Source organism: Semicossyphus pulcher, unplaced genomic scaffold (assembly GCF_022749685.1).
Source record: "Semicossyphus pulcher isolate SPU_LCO1_2020_fin unplaced genomic scaffold, fSemPul1.0.p SCAF_13, whole genome shotgun sequence".
Classification (NCBI taxonomy): Eukaryota; Metazoa; Chordata; class Actinopteri; order Labriformes; family Labridae; genus Semicossyphus; species Semicossyphus pulcher.
The window spans coordinates 28,831,823-28,850,763 of NW_027211637.1; the positions used below are offsets into that span (position 1 = coordinate 28,831,823).

At 44.2% G+C, this 18,941-nt stretch overlaps 1 protein-coding gene across 2 annotated transcripts in view; it reads left to right on the forward strand.

Moving 5' to 3' along the window:
• nckap5l (NCK-associated protein 5-like) overlaps positions 1-18,739 on the forward strand; it is a 50,440-nt gene extending 31,701 nt beyond the window's left edge. Inside the window, exons 1-12 of one of the 2 annotated variants that reach the window (XM_069660587.1) lie at positions 2,167-2,222; positions 4,273-4,413; positions 5,238-5,306; positions 5,398-5,436; positions 5,545-5,664; positions 7,053-7,145; positions 8,573-11,385; positions 13,137-13,266; positions 13,514-13,586; positions 15,068-15,346; positions 16,374-16,525; positions 17,517-18,739. In XM_069660587.1, coding sequence (XP_069516688.1) covers positions 2,181-2,222; positions 4,273-4,413; positions 5,238-5,306; positions 5,398-5,436; positions 5,545-5,664; positions 7,053-7,145; positions 8,573-11,385; positions 13,137-13,266; positions 13,514-13,586; positions 15,068-15,346; positions 16,374-16,525; positions 17,517-17,777 — 4,212 coding nt within the window. In that variant the 5' untranslated portion in view covers positions 2,167-2,180 and the 3' untranslated portion in view covers positions 17,778-18,739. Of the gene's footprint in view, positions 1-2,166; positions 2,223-4,272; positions 4,414-5,237; positions 5,307-5,397; positions 5,437-5,544; positions 5,665-7,052; positions 7,146-8,572; positions 11,386-13,136; positions 13,267-13,513; positions 13,587-15,067; positions 15,347-16,373; positions 16,526-17,516 lie in introns of those variants that run through there. The other variant, XM_069660588.1, reaches the window with a different exon arrangement.
• The last annotated feature ends 202 nt before the right edge of the window (positions 18,740-18,941 follow it).

Consider the following 18,941-nt stretch of genomic DNA (forward strand, 5'->3'; position numbering starts at 1 on the left):
ACGTCGATCATTTAAAGCTACAAGCACTTAATTTGTTATTAATAAAGTTTGATTAGTTCATTTAAACGTCTAGTTTTGTTAGACCAACAATCCACGCTGAAAATATTTTCAGTTTACAACAATATAAGTCGAGGACTAAGAGCAAAAGTTAAAAGTTGAAAGTTTTTTGCTATTATATTGACTTAAATGATCCAATTATCCAAACTATCGAAGTTGTATTTCTTTTAGAACAGCTGATCGATTCATCTACTTAATGTTACAGCGCTTCAAAGGATAAGTCTGCTGTTTTCTGAATTATCATCCCCTACACATCCCGTGAAAAGAGCAGACAAGGAATGTGTTCCTAAGCACATTCAAGCCTCCTGAGGGTTCGTAAACCCAAAGACCTCATTCCTCCCGAACACGTACATCTTTAAAGCTGCTACAGTCAATATTTATACACTAACAACGGATCATACGACCGCTTGCATGTGAAAGGGGTCATGCAAAGTGATGAACCCACAGAGGATTACCACCTGACTGCAGCTCCGCAGAGCTTTTTAGCAGCTCATTGTTTTGCTTCACAGCCAGAAGCTTTACATGTTTGTTTCACCTGCAGCACTTTGATAAGCAAAAAAAGTTCTGATTAACCCACTTTTCACTTCCTACTCTGCAACAAACTACAAGAAGACAAAGGTGAAGATTAGCTTACGTTCCAACTAGAGCATGAGTGTGTAAGTGCGAAGCAGTTTAGCAAGTTTAAAAAAGCATGCATCAGAAAAGTTATAGTAGATTAAAGTGTAAATCTAAGATATCAATACGACCAGAAAGTGAGCTTTTCCTGCTATCTTTAGCAACTTAACACGGAGGCCGCTGTAAACCCTGAACTGCACTGGTTTTGTGTAAAAAATAGGCGCTGCCAGCACAAAAAAAACGCTGTTAGTGGACACAGGCCCTGAAGGCATTTTAATTGTGTAAAAAGAGAGAGTCTCTGAGTTTTTCTTGTTTTCTGTAGCCCTTTTTACTCTGCAGTTCCACCTCAGCGCCGTAACAAAACTCCACCGTCATGCAGCCTTGGACCAATTGGACCAAGCTACACCAGCATAAAGTCGACCCAGTGTGTGTTTTTACAGCGTTCCGGTGTTGCAGAAGCAAAACGTGCACGAGGTGTAAACAAACAGCGCGTGCTTCAAATACACACATGGAGCTGTTTCGCCCTGCCGGCTCCGCTGTTTACACAGACGGCGTTTCGCCTCTGTTCCTACCTCCGATGCCGGCTCAGAGGCGGGACGACTTCGCCCAACCATTCCGCCTCCGTGCGTTCCACGTAGAAGACGGACCGTTACAGAGGCGTAATTTTCCCACCTTTTTTGACACCAGGAAGCGCTCCTTCCTTCTTTTTAAATGAATCACTCATTTGAATCTTTTCTGTGGAAAATGTAAATAAAGGCTATTCTGGTCTGTGTGCTTTGAATCACTTTGTCTGACACTGACGCGGCAGTTGCGCTAACAGGCATTAAAAATACCTTTACAGAAATAACTAATGTTCTTGGGGATGGTCTTATTTGCTTCTTTGGGTCAAACAGAGGCATCAATATTAATCTGTCCGTCTGTTTCCTAACAGGCTCACTCCTCAGAAGAGATTTAAGCTGTTACAATGCTCTTGAATCATGTCACTCTTCCAGTTCAGTCTTCCCATCATTTGTTCTCCACATATTCAGTTTTTTCTTAGCATAAACCGAGCACATGTTATAAAACCAGTTGTTAGATGAAAATGTATGCTACAGTTTTGTCCCAGAGGAGATTATTGATTGTTTGTGTGTCACCTGTTCGAGTCAGGACACCTGTGAACTGTGCCAGTCCCTGATTGGCCTCCAGCCGCAGAATCAGCCTCGTCTCATCCGCTCTAATGACTCCTTAAGATGTGAACAGTTGGATCTGGGTCCACATGGACACACCTACTTCCCCCCCTAGAAAACACACAAACACTCACACGCAGACACACAAACACACCTGGAGCAGCGCCTACGAGGCTGGTTGTGGGCCATATGTCCTGCAGGGTGGCGTGCTCAGACTCGGCAGCCTGTGCGCTCAGCGTGGTGCTGCTGTTTGATCTGTGGATTCATTCGGGTTAAACCTCAGGGAATATGGACACAAAGGCTTATCGCCCGACGCAGTCCACGTATCTGAAACAATGCAGGATGAACGGATTAATGTGTTTTCGCCATAATCCTCGATATACAGTAAGTAACGTGGAGCAGAAGAGCAAACAGGCAGCTCGAAACGTCTTGATGTGGGAGATGAGCTGTGTGGCTTCGTCAGATAAGTGGAGTAATAATGTTGACAGTCTGATGGGAAGCAGACATACATCAGTGTTTGTTTTGGGTTTACTTTACAAACCAGACGGGTGGAGTTTGCACAGACAGAAAATGAATCATCAACCGTTCTGATCATCAAATAAGTCATTCATGAGGCATGTTTGTGAAACGATCGCTCCGTCCTGCTGCTGACACGTAAGGATCTGCTGCTTTTCTCTGTTTTATATCCGTGTAAACGAGAGGGTATCGGAGTGTTGTTTAGACAAAACAACATTTAAATATGTCGGATAAATATGTCTTTTTTCAGAGTAAATTAGGAAGTTCTTTGAGTTGCCTTTGGGAGAATGTAACTTGCATGCTTTCTTTTTGTTGTCTTAAATGTTTTGGCACTACAGCTGTTAAATTATGTGCTGATTTATCTCCACCTCACTTTAGAAAATCCTGCGTATATCCCTTTTTTAATTAAGCTTAGTTTAGAAATGACAGGAATTACAGAGCGAGAAAAGAAAGAATCCTAAAAGAACTAAAAACAGGACAGACAAACGGTCGTCTATTTTTATGTAATCTCTCTGAACGGTGTCCTCTTACTGTCCGGTCGACAAACCTCGACTTCACAGAAGCCCTGAGTTAATTAAAATGTTGATCCATTTACCTGAGTCGCCTTCAGGTGTTACTGTCTGTTCAGTAAGCAAAGAGCTTTACAAGCTGTGGAGTTTCAGCGCCCTGGATTTTACCTCGCAGGCAACACAAAGGCAGCACTACTGTGTGTGTTTGGTGCAGCCTGAGAGGAAGACGCTTCCTACAGCTAAAATAAACTTCTACATTTTATTTATTTTTCCTATTATTATTGAAAGCACAATATTGTATTTTAATCTAAAGAGCCAAAACTAAAGATTTTACTGTTGCAATTATCAACAGCTTATAAATTGAGTCTGTAATGTGTAAGTAAAGTGTTAAAAATTTAAATAGCTTATTTTGTCCAGCCAAGAGTCAAAACCTTAAAGACTCTTCATTTACTGTCTGACATGACAAATACTGACGTTTCTGAAGGTGAGATCAAGTGTTTAATATTTTTTGCTTGAAAAATGACTGAAATAATTAACTGATAATTAAAACAGTTGGCAATTAATTATTGTTTTGTGTGGGTGTCAGATCTGATGACTTGTGTGTCTTTAAGAGCTGCGTGTGTGATTGTACAGAGGCTACAGCAAAACATGTAAACAAAACAAGACCAGGTCAGAACCTAGTATGTGGCTGACCGCATCAGGTCAAGGTGCGCTTTTGTGGGCAATGTGTTACAAGGACTGTCCTGACGATGTGTTTGAAAGCAGGTGCGCGCTGCGGACGTAGGTGAAAGTACCGCCATTCACTCACTCAGTCAGTCAGTCACATACAGACCCGTGTCGGGTGTGACCCCAGCGGTCAGCCAGAAAAATGTGCTTGGACTTTTAAAGCTCCTGTGAGGAGTTTTCTGCTGGTTATGAAACCGACTGAAATTAATTCTGATGACTCTGTATGAGCTACAAAAGCAAACCAGACGATCAGCGAGAAGACTGATTATTTATATATAGTTGTTTTTAATGCCTGAAACTGCTGGCGGGAGGGTAGGTGTCAGACGAAGCGATTAACTGCACGCTGCCTTTGTTTACATTTTCCAGGGCATAATTTTAAAGTGATTGATGCAAAAGGCTGTTAAAGAAAGCAAGGTGAGATTTGTTGTTAAAAAACACCACTTAAGCATGCGCAGGACAAAATCAGCAAAGAGATAAGAGGTACGGCTTTGTCCACAGGGGGCGCCAAAATCAGCACAAAAAAAATTCCTCACAGGAGCTTTAAAAAAATACACAACATCCTCATAGTGTTGGTTACCTTCCAGAGCGGCTGATGGTTAATGTGTGTCGTTTCCCGAAGTGAAAGATTATTCACAGTAGACGTTGTGATGTTGACGGCTGCTGCGTCTCCTCCTGTGTTTCAGATGAGAACAATGTCTGATGAGACAGAACAGAGAATGTGTGAGGAGGGCTTCGGTTCAGACGAGGAGGGCGAGGAAGCAGACGTGGAGTCGTACCTGGAGGACAACAGCAGCGAGCTCATGGACCGACTGAAAGAGCTGGAGGTAAGTGTAATGCAGAGTGTTTTTCTTGAGTGAGATCATTTTTTGGGCCAAGAGAGACAGGAAGTATCGGGAGAAGAGAGTGGGGGTAGACTTGCAGCAAAGGGGCCGAGGGCGGGAGGAACCTGCCGCCACTGCGTGGAAGGCTATAGCTTCTGTATTGTATGTGTGTCATAGTTACATCACTGCGCACCTTTCAGAGAGTTCATTCTTCTCACAGTTAACACCCACAATCATCCCATAATCCAATCACAACTTTCAAAATAAACCGTGCAGTCTGAAACAACCAAATCAGTTAGTGAGCGAGTTGATCTGATGTCGATGTAAAGCTGCTGTTTCTCTCCTCCTCTGAGACACAAGAACATCTTTTTAATATTATTTACATAATTCTATATTGAACTTTCCAATTTAGACCCTCCTAACTCATCCCTCCCTCCGACAACAACACATTTTAAATGTGAAGAATAACCTCTAGGAGTAAAGAAAACGTTTTCCCCGTACATTTAAAAGTCATTAACGAAATCTTAATCCTTCACTTTGGACGTTTTAAGTCTCCAGTTTTTCAGTTCAGTAACTGTCAAAGGATAGAATATAGAAGGTGCTGATATTGTGGTAAAATAAACTACAGTTAACACAAACTTTGATGGACACAAACTACCTTTGTTTGTGATTATTTCTTCACTAATAATAATAATAGAAATGGCTGATTTTATGCTCTTGTTTTTAGGTATGTGCTTTTATTATAATGTGTTCATGTCTGACCATCTTCTCGTGTCTTATATGTCACATATGTTTATCTACATAAATAACATCATTGTTTCTCACAGGCGGAAAACTCTGCTCTCATGTTGGCCAACGAGAGTCAGAGAGAAGCTTATGAGCGATGCTTGGATGAGGTGAGTTCATGTTGAGGAATGTTAAGAAGGATAATAAATTCTGCTCAGCTCGTCATTCTGAGTAATACATAATGTTCTTTTGTGTTATTAGGTGGCCAACCACGTAGTCCAAGCTCTGCTGAATCAGAAGGTAACGTGTAGCTACATTCCCACACCTGTGTTTGGATTATTTTTAATTACTAAAGCATCACAAACTAAAGTATGTCTGGTGTCTAACTGCTTTAACATCACTGAACAGGATCTGAGGGAGGAGTGCATCAAGCTGAAGATGTTGGTGTTTGACCTGGAGCGACAGAACCGAGCGCTTTGTGAGCTTTTTCAGCAGAAACTGCCCAACCACCCCACCGCTCACTACCAGGTACATCAACCTCACCTGCTCTGTAAAGATTCAGAAATGACCGTGTGAGATGTGTAAGCTGTGTCCCAATCCACGGGCTGCAGCCTTCGAAGGAGGCGGTCCACGGAGGATGCTCCTTTCATAGCCTGCATAGACCGTTAAAGCCGAACTGAAATGAGACGGTCCGGTCTACTCTTACGTCACCAAACGCTGCTCCTATCGCCTAGCAACAGGTAGCTAGCGGGCTAACTAGCTAGCATAACTAACGTCGCGTAAGTTAACCTATTATTTTAAAGATACATTGTTTCAATTGCCATTTTATTTTATTAAACATATGTAAACAAGGTATTTCGATTAAGTTGAAACCAAAAACTTTTACATTTTAAAGTGTATTCCTCGGCCGTTTAAAAGTCCGCTATTTTGTTTGAATTGGCGCGCAAAGCAGCTAGGGAAACGGAGGACACATTTGTCGGCCGCATCTGAAGGAGCCTTCGAATTGGGACAGCCTTCGACGCGCTTCTGTGACGGCCTTCAAATACGGCCTTTGAAGGATGCAGCCCCGGGATTGGGACACAGTTATAGACTCTCAGGTTCTTCCACTTCTAGATTCAGATGTTTACTTATGTAAAACTTTATAAAATAAAAATGTGTGAGTAAAAGTCTGCTTTAAAAGGGGAACTTCGCTGATTTAACACATCGAATTGTATAAATAAGAAATAAAAAAGTAGATGAATGTATGAAGCCTTTGATGCCTAAATTGCCTCAAGTGACATCACTCAAGTCAGCATTAGACGGGGCTGATGACTACTCGTTCGAAAAACAGTGAGCTTACCAGATGTTTGATTCTGCTCATCGCCTCTGCTGAGGGCTAACAGCTCAAGGCTACATTAGCTTCTACTAGCATAGAACTCTAAAGCTTCCTGTGTGAACTGTCTGTAGAGGAGTTGCATTGTGGGGAATGTAGGCAACATGTTTTTACCAGGGAAGAAGAATGTGCAGAATGCTTTCAAAGTAAAAGCACAGATTATCATTTTTTCTGATAACATTGATTTTTAATTTGTTAAGTAACTCTTAACTAAACCTTCAGATAATGTAATGGAGTGAACATTAGACTTCTTGCCTCTGAGATGTAGGAGAGTATAAGTATAAAATAGCAGTACTCTAAAGTACAGGTTGCTTTGAAATGACTACCATACTAGACTGAATGTACTCAATGCTCTCCTCTGATTCCCTTCATCCTCATTGTTTCACACGCTGATGAGTCAGTCCGGGTTCTCTTTGTCTTCTCGCTTCTGCTCTATATTGTTTCCACCAGATGCCAGAACAATGCAGCTCTGGTCGTCTGTGTGTATAATAGCCTGTAGTGTACACAGCGTCGTCATAATTGCCTCATGAATCTCCTGTTACAGGTCCAGGCGGGACCCCTCCCAGACTACAATGCACAGCTGCACAATGACTCTGCCAAACAGGTGGAGCCTGCACAGACTGAAGCACAAGCCAAGGTGATTATGACAGAGCGACACAGCAGGGCTTTACATTTAAACATTAAGAGTGACACAGTGGGATTATATCAGAGACGGTAACCCCCACCTGTCTCTAAAAACATGCCTTTTCACCTTTACATCCCACAACAAAGAGAGTTGTGTGTCTGATGTGCGTTGGGTCATCTCGTCACTTTTTGGATAATATTCCAAAACAGAAACAGAGAGTCAGCTAAATGTTAGACAAACTGGAGACCTCATGCCTAATTGTTGTGTTAAACAGATGATTTTATGGTTGTTTGAAATCATTAACTATGCAAAAAATACACTTAGATTTATGCTCCTTGTAGCCTTCCTGCTAACACTGCTGCAATGGCAGAATCAGAATCAGTGTTTATCGCCAAGTAGGTTTACACACGTGATTTTGGTGCAGAACAATTAACACAGAACTAGAATAAAATTAAGTAAAAGACTAAAATAGAATAAGATAAAAAATGGGAATAAGAATAAAAATATAAAAGCAATACGTATAATACAAATAGTACAAAGTATGTACAACAGGTGTGATTAAAAACTGTACAGGTGTGCAGGATATTGAACAGTGCAAAGTTTATAGTATTCATTTAAAAATAGTGCAGGCAACAAGACTTCCTGCAGATTTTCAAATGACTCTTATCTGACCGATAAAACCTTCAAATTGACCATCATAACGTCCCACTGAAAAAATATGGGTTATAACCGAATTATTCAAATTCCAGTTAGTTTTGCCCGAAGAGAAACGTGTCTAAAAACATAAAACAAAGAAAGACACAGGCACGCTTACTTAGATACAAAAAAACATGGTCACATTCATAATTATATTAAAAACATGAGGTGATAACAGGACATCTAGAGTATATTAAACTGTAATTAAAACCATCATACACAGGAGCATGATGAGAATTTAGCAGTTGGTGGATTCATATTCTGATATCAGTGAAATAGGCTTATTTATTATTATATTATATATTATTTTAGCCTAAACCGTGATCTTTTCTGAAGCCTTACCGAGTACGTTTGTAGCCTAAATCAAACTGTCACAGTTTTGTTTTGATTTGTAAAACTGTCACAGCGTGGTCAGATTCAGACACCAAAACTATTTGGTAAGGCTGTATGTGTATTTTGGTTTCACACATGACGCAGCAGTCTAAGGTAGAAGAGAAAGTCCTTGAGCTCTCCAAAGCGTGCACTACAACTTCCTGCCAAACCACACCCCCTAGGATGAAATCTGTTTTTAGGGTCCCTGTGTGATGTTCCAACAGGCCGTCTGACATTTGCTCTGTATTAAACTATTGTGCTTTAAAAAGCTAATCTGCTCTGCACTCACTTCCTGTACGCACACACTCTAAAGGTCTTTATGCCCTGAATTGTTTGGCTCTTTGCTGATTAAAATCTCTTTCTGTCCAAAGGGAAATGGCTACCGCACACAGCACGCCTCCCCGGGCCCTCGGGGCCCCGCCGCCTCCATGGAGGCCCTGTCCCCCTTCTTCAAGAAGAAAGCACACATCCTGGAGGTCCTCCGCAAGATGGAGGAGACAGACCCTCTCAAGTTCCACCCGTCCACGACGAGCTTGTCTTTCTGCGACTACAGCCAGGTGCTCATGTCCACAGAGGCTGTTTTGGCTGCTGCAGAGCCCCTCCCTCTCCCGTCCCACCACACACACTGCCACTGCTCCCGCTCTGACACTGACGCACACCAGCATGTCAACGGCGATGGGGCGGTGAAGTGTGAGGGCGGCAACACCTGCTGTTTACACTGCAAGAGGAGCCCGGAGAGTCCTCCAAAACCATGCAACCACGTCTGTAGTCCTCCTAAAGCCGCCCCGAGCCATGCAGTCCCTGCAGCTGCTACAAGCGAATGTCACAGTAAGAGCAGAACAGTGGAGGCTGCTCCCTCGTCTAAACAATGCACCAAGAATGAAGCCCACCAGCAACCAGCCGGCGCCGCAGCACACCCCACAGCCGATCAGAACCTGGAGGAGGAGCCGGAGAGCTCTGAGAGTTTTCTAAACGACAGTGCCTCTGAAGAGCTCACTGGTTTCAGTTCTGTGAAGGACAGCCAACAGATCGCGCACTGTGACACGGAGGCGAGCGATGGCGTTCAAAACGGCGTAGCCTCCATGAACGACCCCTCAGCCATCCCTGAGAAAGACACAACCAATCAGGAGGCTTCCTCTGTGAGAGCCGGAGCCTCCGTCAGCCCGAGCCCGTCCTGCCTCAGCGATGTCAAAACTGCTGCCATCAACTCTCCGTCCAAACTGCTCAAGTTCCTGAAGATCCCCTCGATCGGGGAGAAGGCTCAGGCTTCGACCTCCGCCGTCCGTCTGAGCCCCCAACTCACGCGCAGCTCCAGGATCCCCTGTCGCACCAACAACTACGAGGTGTACCACTCCCCTGTTCCCACACGCAGAGCCACCACCACAGAGAGGTGCAGGCAGCCCCCTCCACCACCCTCCAGGTCTGAGTCTTACCCCGCCACACATTCAGCCCCGACGTCCCCTCCTCAGCCTGAAGACGTCTGCGCCCCGCCCGTTAAGGAGATAAGCTACAGCAGCCTCTCTGTGCCTAAAGCTGGCTCTAAGATATGCGCTCCGTCCTCGACATCCTCCTCCTCCCCCAAAGTATCGCAGAGGGTCCCTCATTATGAAAACGTCTGTAATATATCCGCCAACTCCAGAGAGGAGGAGCCAACACACAACCTCGAGAAGAGAACCACACTTCCATCCCAAACAAAAGTGAACGGCGGCGAGAGGAAGCTCGTTAAATCTCTACCAGAAAGTGTCCTCAACCCGCACACCCAGCGGAAGCAGTCGTCCTCGTCCACATCAGAGTCCACGTCAGATGACGAGGAGGATTCAGACAGTCCGGTGTGGGTCAACCACCACAGCCTGCCCAACTCCTCAGCCCTCAGCAAAGCTCCGGGCCGAGCCAGCTACTCACAACCCAGAGAGAAGCAAGAGGCCGATGTCACTGTGCAGAGCTGCGAGGTTGTCCAGCAGCAGCCGCCTCCACCTCCAGTCAGGAGGAGCGACTCATCCATCCCCAAGAGGCCCACGTCCGGAGCGGCGAGACCCCCGGCTGATTCCAGTCACCATGCCTTCAAAGACAGACTGGCTGCGCTGGGAAAGCTGAGGAGCTCTGAGGATTTACAAGTCAGTCTCAGGCCGGTGGAGGCTGTGAACGAGGGCACGTACGGGGGGGAGGAGAGGAGTAAGACAGCAGAGAGGCCGATGGAGATCCATAAAGAGGAGCAGAGACATTCAAAGTTCACAGACTCTTTGGACGGTAAAGCTAAAGGCGGTAGTGTTGGTTTGAAGTACCCAGGCCCGTCTCAGATGTACGAGCAGGCGGTAAAGCCTCAGCCCAAACAAGAACTGTGTGTGACAAAGACAGAAGGACCCAAGAGTAAAATCGGTCTGCCGTCCCCCAACACAGACGCTCCGCAGGTCCTACGAAACAACATCAAGTGTCCTGGCTCGCTGAATCTGGGCTACAACCTGAAACAGGGTCCTCACAGTAGCAACAGCCCCAACAAAATCCCCCCGAAGTCGCCATCCAAGCCTTGCCAGCCCCCATCCGTCCACAGAGTGGGGAAGCCCACGGAGACCCCGCGTTACTCGTCCAAATCAGAGGAGAGGACCAAGATCAGCGGGAAGGGGAAGAAGAATCCAATGTATGGAGACAGCCTACCGCCTCCTCCTCCAAGACCTCCCACGTCTGAGGGGGAGAAACCGATGCAGCCGGCCCCCAGCCCACAATCGGCCATCGAGCAGAAGGTGATGAAGGGTATCGAGGAGAATATGCTGAAGCTGCAGGAGCAGGACAGAGGAGGGCAGAGCGGAGAGGTGAAGCAGAAAGCCTCCAACGGCATCGCCAGCTGGTTCGGCCTGAAGAAGAGCAAGCTGCCCGCGCTGAGCCGCAAAACAGACGGGACGAAGGCAAAGGACGAGAAGAAGGAGTGGAAGATCAACATCCCGTCCGTGGGCAGGGACTCTGTGAAGATGGCCACCAGGTGTAGAGAAGGTGTGGAGGGTCTGAACATCTCCACCCTGATGGAGAAGGCGGAGGGGCTGAGGAGGGCCCTGGAGGAGGAGCGGGCGTACGTGGAGAGGTCAGGCAGGGGTCACTCGTGTGAGGTGGTGATGGACCAGGCTCAGGGACAGCTGGCTGTCATGTACAGAGGAGCGCGCTCTGATAACTTCATGCAGCAGCTGCTCAACAGGTGAGAAGGAGAAGAGGCTATAATGACAAGTAGTTTGACATTTGAGAATGTATGCACTCTTTTTTAGATACCACTCTTTGCAATCAAAATTAGAATGATGAGTTAGTTAGTGATAGAGTGATGAAACAATTCATATTAAAGACAGAAAATAAAACATGAGAGCTTTAGAGGTGCTGGTTGGTCATTTTTGTTACCTTTGGAAAATGCTCGGCTACCTGTTTTAAGCTTTTTTGCTCAGCTATGACCGGTTGGTCGACCGACATGGGCCTAACAGAGATACAAGTTTTCCAACATTCAAATACGTTTAAAAAAACCTTTTTTTAAAAGAAGATATAATGCATAAAACTCTTGCTGTGTACTACGCTAGCAGTACGTACTGATTTGTCCTAAATGTAGTCTGCAGTATGCAAACAAAAGCAAAATGTGCAGTATGCCAGAAATGGAAAACGGATGTCGCACTGATTCGGAGAAAATCTTTAGTATGTATCAAACCAGTCTACCTCGCCTACTGTATCCCACAATGCAAAGCGCTGGAACGTCACAGCAGCAGTTGAAATGACTGACAGCCGCAGCATTCCAGCAGAAGGGGGCGCTAAAGCTAAAGAAGCTGCGTTTATCGCTTACATCCGCCTGGCGTAGCATACTGCAAAATGAATTTGACTACCGCCGAAAGCAGTGTGCAGTATATAGCATGTAGTGTATAGTATTTTGAACACAGCCAATGAGTTGGCTTTGTAATAATGTTCAATATTCTTTTATTAAAAAAAGCAGACTTTTCAGTACCTGTGCATTGTCATGTTGGTGCAAAATCGGTGCAATGTCCACATAGAAAAAGTTGAAGAAAATTGTTTTACACCAAACAACATTTCTAAAGATTTTTTCCCCCCTGCATTTGAACCATCTCAGAAGCTCCACTTACAGACTTGTCACAGCCCGGCTCACGGCTGGACAACGAAGGGGACATGAGTTAAAGTAAAAATAGGTTTATTTTACAAAACTAAAAGTAAAACTCAACATTAAGGCAAACTAAAAATAACAACACCAAACTGTGAGTAAGCCAGGGGTGAGAGGAAGATTGCCACTGGCTTACCTAGCAAGCAGGAATGCCAGGTGAGCCAAATGTCCTGATGACCTGACTCCGCCCACCGGGCCTTTGAATGGTGAAGCTTGACCCCCAGAGGGTCGTCACATTCTTCACAGTGGCATCCATCTTCCAAAATGACTCTTTTAAATGTGTAAAAATAGGATTGAAGAACAAAGCACTTCCTTTCTTTCTTAACTGAAACATGATCTGAGAGATTAGCCAGCGAGCTAAAAGCGTCCGATTCAATCCAATTAAAGTCCACTTTACAACATGTAACACCAGCACGTCACAGATCTACCAAGGATGTTAGATAGCTGAGTTATTATGACTTCATCTTGCAATCAACAATCTGCCTTCTAAGCTGTTCTTGAGTGAGTTATTGTAATGACTTCCATTATTTAACATCAGGTCATCTTATTGTAGTGTGTAGTTCACTGACTCCTTTTTTCAAACCTTTCTGCCTTTGTCATTTTACCTGCAGGCTCCTCTCGTCTCTCTGAGCTGCAGAGCAATAATAAATGTGACTGCAGATTAGCCTCTGACACGTAACCTTAAGAATGTCTTCTGATAAAACTTTCCTCCATTATTCCTTCATTACTCTAAGCCCTATGTCAGATATCGTCTCGTGTTTTAAACTCTTATTTTAACTTGTGTTTGATAAACGCAGAGTGGACGGGAAGGAGATGATCAGCGTGCCGCAGCGCCGGCTCTCGTTCGACTGTAAGACCTCGAAGCCGGTGTTCAGTCAGCAGAGCGACGTCATCAGTCACACCACCAGCCGGGACGATATGGAGAAGGTACGCGTGTTTATCCCTCACACCGCAGTGATGAATCAAACATGGAGTGAAAACACGACTCGCTTTAATTGAATCAAGCTCTCAGGTTTCAGCGCTGCATCAGTAATATTTGTACTTCGTGGCGTCAGCTTTCAAGCCTAAACCTGGCTCCTCATTTGTGAGGCGAGGTTCCTGCATGCTGATTCTGAAGAGCCGCCTCTCAGCACACTCACCGCTCCGTCTGCTGCTGTGTTGTCGTCTCATGCAGGGATCAGACAGACTCGGCAAGATCACGTCAGATGAAAACCTCGCGGATTCGGTTCACTCCCAGCACTTCGCAGGTAAGGAGCGACTGCCAGGAGAGAAATCTCACATGTTTCTTTTAGGTTTATGAGCGAAACGACCCTGTGGAGGATCAAACGAGGCTCGAGAGGAAGAAGTCTGGAAATAGATGAATGAATATATGTATGAAGGATTCCACAGATAGAGTGAGATGTCAATGAATAGATAAAATGTGCTGAGACGTTGAGGAAGAGGTCGATGAAAATACAGCTCCAAACAGGTGATTCTATAAACGTTTAAGACCAATTACAAATACGCAGTGTGGAAACTATCTCGAGGTCTTGTTCAGAAATGGAGCGTGAGATTGACAGACGGGTTTGTGCAGCATCAGGAGCTGACCTGTAAGGTGAAGCTCTCAATATCTACGTTCCAAATCTCACCTGTGGTCATGAGTTTTGGGTAGCGACAGAAAGAATGAGGCTGCAGATACAAGTGGTTGAAATGAGTTTCCTCTGCAGGCTGTCCGGGCTCAGCCTTAGAGAGAGGGTAAGGAGCTCTGAGCAGAGCCGCTACTTCTTCACATCGAAAGGAGCCAGTTGAGGTGGTTTGGGCATCTCATTAGGATGCCTCCTGGGCGCCTCCCTGTAGAGGTTTACGTTTAACAGGGAGGAGACCCCCGGGTAAACCCAGAGCTCACTGGAGGGATTATATATCCCACCTGACCTTGGGCTTGGGCTAACTTGCTTAGCCTGCTGCCACCGCGACCCGGCCCAGGATTAGTGAGACAACATGGACGGTTGGACAGTGTGGAAACTACCTCAACGATAGAGCTGTATTTAAATCCATTTTTAGGCTACTTGGAGCTTCTGCTCGAATTCATTATAAATGCAAATATTGTGCTTTTTACTCCACTACACTTAGTACACGGCTAAAGCTGCCAGTTACTTTGTAGTTAAATAAATTACATAGAAAACATGTGATCAATTACTAAAACATTGCTTATTTTTACTACTCGGTTTAAAGCATTGTGCAAGAGCAGCATTAGCATGTTATGTTTTATGCATTGGCACTATGCTGCACAATTACTACTTCTAATAGAGAGGAGCATCTTAGTATCACTTCCTGCACCGCAAATCTGCATCAGTCCACGAGGGTTTGACTGAAACATGTCATTTGCATATGTGTGAAAACACCTTTATTAGCATATCAAAGGTAAATAAACGAGGCCACGCCCCCGAGGAGAATCAGTGCAGAGATAAAATTAAGATTGTGGAATTCATTAGTTTACACCTCTTATTTCCTTTGTACCTCTTTAATTTATTAATCTGCTCCCTGAATCATGTGAGCATCTCATTCACTCACTTACTGACTACTTTCACAGCCAAGCTAAAAACTGTTTACGCTTGTTTTACTGTGTTGTGTTACTTTAGTTTTTTTATCCTTTGTTTCTCGTGCTTTTGCCTGCATACTTTATAAAAGCTCTCAGGATTATAAAAATGTATTTACACATCACTAAATCTCCGTCTTTCTTCCTCTGCAGGTTCGGGAGCTTCCACGTACACTCTCGACAGCGGCATCGGTACGTTCCCGCTGCCCGACTGCAGCAGCGGCGCAGCAGGACGAGGCCTCTCGAAGACGAGGGTGGGGGCCGATCACCACTCCTCGGGGTCCCCGGGGAGGGCCGGGCGACGGGCGCGCACCCTGGAGCGAGAGCTGACGTCGCAGGAGGAGTGCTACGTGCCGCACAAACAGCTGATTCCTACGATTCAGTACGGCTCCGTGATGGAGGGGAGGAGCTCAGCTGGTGTGATCCGTGAAGGTAACGACAAACTCCACTTACAAGGAGCTTTGACATATTCTTATGTCTTTGTTAACATTTGATTTATAGGCACAAGGTCAGATGACACATTTGGTTCCTTTCTCAGAAGTTTGTTGTTTTTTTCTTCCATTAAATTTATCATTTTAATCTTAGACAATATTCTAGTTTTAGCTGTCTTAGACTGAAGTAAAATCTTGTATTGTTTTTTATCTTAAAATGTAGCCTTTGGTTTTGATTATAAATTACATAATGCGAGTTATGACATGAAAAATTAAAAGGTTTCTACTGTTTATTAATGATTCAGCACAAAGTAAAGTCAGGCACTTACTAAAGAAGATAAAGCACATGAATACGTTCACCACATCACACTCATAGACGCTCTGTTCGGCCTTCATCAAAGTATAATAAATGTATGTTATTAGCATTCATGTGTCTTGATGATCCTTTTCCAACTTGACTGGATTTAGAAGAAAACAAAAAAGAGAAAGCGTGCCCAACTCCTCTGGATTTTATTGTTTTGGGAAGAAGAGACGATCAGTTCCCAAAACAACCGTATCTCTAGAAACCAACGTCTAATAATCTCAATAACGGGACAGTCTGAACCTACACTCAAATCAGAGGTTGCTCTGACCCCATTCAAGTTATTCAACAGGCATTGTTATGAACAGATTCATATTTCTACCACATTGTGACATGTCCCTGGAAACAACAAATGTCAGCCTCAGGCGGTGCGAGAGTGAAAGGCAGAAATGTTTTCTTTAGGGAAGCATGAATGTCCGAAAAACTCTGATATGAACTGGAATGAGATGTTGTCCAGACATTTCAGTCTAGACTAAAAAAAATAAAGTTAAAAAAGTGAAAGTAAATTCTCTGAAATTCTTTGACTTGTCTCTGAAACATTTAAACAGTTTGTTTCCTCTCTTTAATTTGAAATGTTGATTAAGATTTAAAGTTTCTGTGCTCCTGATGATCGATTCCATGTGGTGATGAAAACACGTCTCTAATCTCTTAATCCGTCCGTTTGCAGACAAAGAGGCTCACGGAGCGAACATGTTCTCCCCTCGCTCCAAGACTTGGACCTTCCCCAACCTGAAGACTCCTGCAGGACCTGCAGAGGTTTACCTGGCAGTGGAGGAGGAAGAGGAGGAGCCCGTGTCCTTTGGATCGCCATTCAGAGGGGTGAGCGTCGCAGCTAAATTCAGGCTTTATTTAGTGCAAGTGAAGCTAAAGTAACACGTTTATTTAGTGGCTTTCTTGCTCAAATCTGCAGAGGTTTGTCCCACTGAAGGTGAACAGGATTTTCAGCTCACATTACTCATGCAAATAGCCGTTTCGTTCTCTGCACAGTAAAGACGTTGAATCGCAGAGCTCCAGGTATCTGCAGAAGTTCTTAACTTAATGGATAAACTCACAGTTGCGACCATAAGTTTGTCCTCTAAATCTGATTCTTTGTATCATCAGGAGAATCTCAAACGTTTGGTTTTTGCAGCATATTGTCGCACAAATCTTTCACATGAATTATGTCTGATCTGGTTTTTGCAGTGACCTAATTCTAAAGTAATCGTCGTCCCTTCACCTTCAGTCTGAAGCAAACAGACTGTAAATGTTGATAAAAGGTTAAATAGTAAGTCGGATTTGTTGATATAAACCATATTATCATATATTGCCTTCAGGGAATACAATCTGTTCAACATACAGCACCATCTGTCCTCAACAAAGGAGCACAAGGGACAAACAGAGCAACAGAGACGAGCAAACCAAAACAGCATAATTACAATATTGTATATCGCAGTCGACCTGTGTCTTAAAATCATAACTTTGCATGTTATTATGTTTGTTTTTCATCTAAGTAAATGTGTCTTATTGGATTGTTTGTCTGCTCTCACTGAAGCTGCAGCAAAGGATCCTGCAGGAGGAGTAATCTGGGTCACTTACAGACTTAAAATACTTTGCAGGCAGTAAAGCAGAGATACATTTTTAAATCAGCACTCACATCTTACATAATGAAAAACACAGAAGCACATTCTGCCCTGAGAAATTATTAATCGGCTCAATATTAAAGATTCAGTCCGTTTTTTTTTCTGTAACCCACTTTTGTTTTTTTCTTCTGCACCTGAAGGCGTTACATAAGACGGATCACATGACCTAAAAGGCTTCTGCTTCCTTTCAGGGCATGAAGGCGGGCGGCCCCTCCTCCAGCCGGGTGGTCGACCCGGGCAGCCTGCCCGTCCCCGCCCAATCAGGGATGAGCCGCAGGGGGAAGATTCGCACACCCAGTGTCCCCGAGATGAGCCGGGAGGCCGGGCTGGAGCTGCTCAGGGAGCGGCCTGAGGAAGCCATCTCCCCGAGTCGGCCTCAGGTCCTCGAGACCCCCGAGTCCCTCAGCGACTCTCTGTACGACAGTCTGTCGTCCTGCGGCAGCCAAGGATGAGCCGGCCAAGGACCGGGGGGAGGGGAGGACAGAGACGATAAGAGCCAGCATTGCTCTGAACATGTCTCTGGATGTACTGTGATGCTGCTGACCGCCGCTACATTTTAAGGAATAGAAGAAAAAACTGTCCCCGTTGATGTCTGCAGGAATATTGTGGCGATAAAGCCGTCTCATCAGAAGTTGCAACTGGAAAGATGGATCGATAGACTTCTCCTCAGGATCTCCAATAAACATGAAGCCAAAAGCCACCAAAACAATATAGGTTGTTCACTTTTTCACAATCAGATCGACTGTGGACACGTTCTCTTTGATTCATGTGTACAGGACTACAAAAACGCATGGCTAAGCTAATGATTAGCACAAAGTTGTCACTCCTGGTAGTTGTGTTCAGCAACCTGTCTTTTGTTTCTCTGACAGATCTTTTTGTTCTGTGCATCAAGGACGCGCTGATCATTGTACTGTATCAATACATCCATCATCATTTCACCACATAATGTATTTAAAAAAACGAAACATGAAGCTCCTTAAAAAAATGAATGTTCATGTCTGTGATTCTTCGTTGCTAAACTCATGCATCACGATTTTAAATGTACAAACGATTTTATTGATCATGTTGATATTGTTTTGCGACCAATGAAGGTTGTCAGAAAATGTCTGTTTTTAAATCATAATACATTTAAAGGTAATATATACCAGCAATAATAACATAGATAAGAGAAATGGCTACACTATTCAATGAATATGTATTTCTATTATTTATTTATTTTAAATGTACATCATTTGCAGTCATCTTTTTATTTTTTATTTTGTAATCCTCCTGTGAAAATTGCAGTGTCCTCGCTTAGTAGATTATGTTCATATCTTGTATTTCAACATCTCTGTTGCTGTTCGTTCCCTAGCCGATAGAGGTCCTATGTACCTACTGCCGTTTTTCAACTTTCTAATTAAAATGTTTTGATTTAGCTCTTCGTGCAAAGCTGTTATTTTGCCTGTGGACGGTGCAGTAAGAGCTTTGTCTCAGTGCAAATGTTGCCGGCTTTTGTGTCCATTTTATTTATGCTACAACTTCAAGTTCAATTTATTATTGAACTCCTAAAACATTGCCTGACTCACTTTGACCAAATCTTTGCTTCTGCTGCAGCAATTTTGATCCTTTTTGCTCTT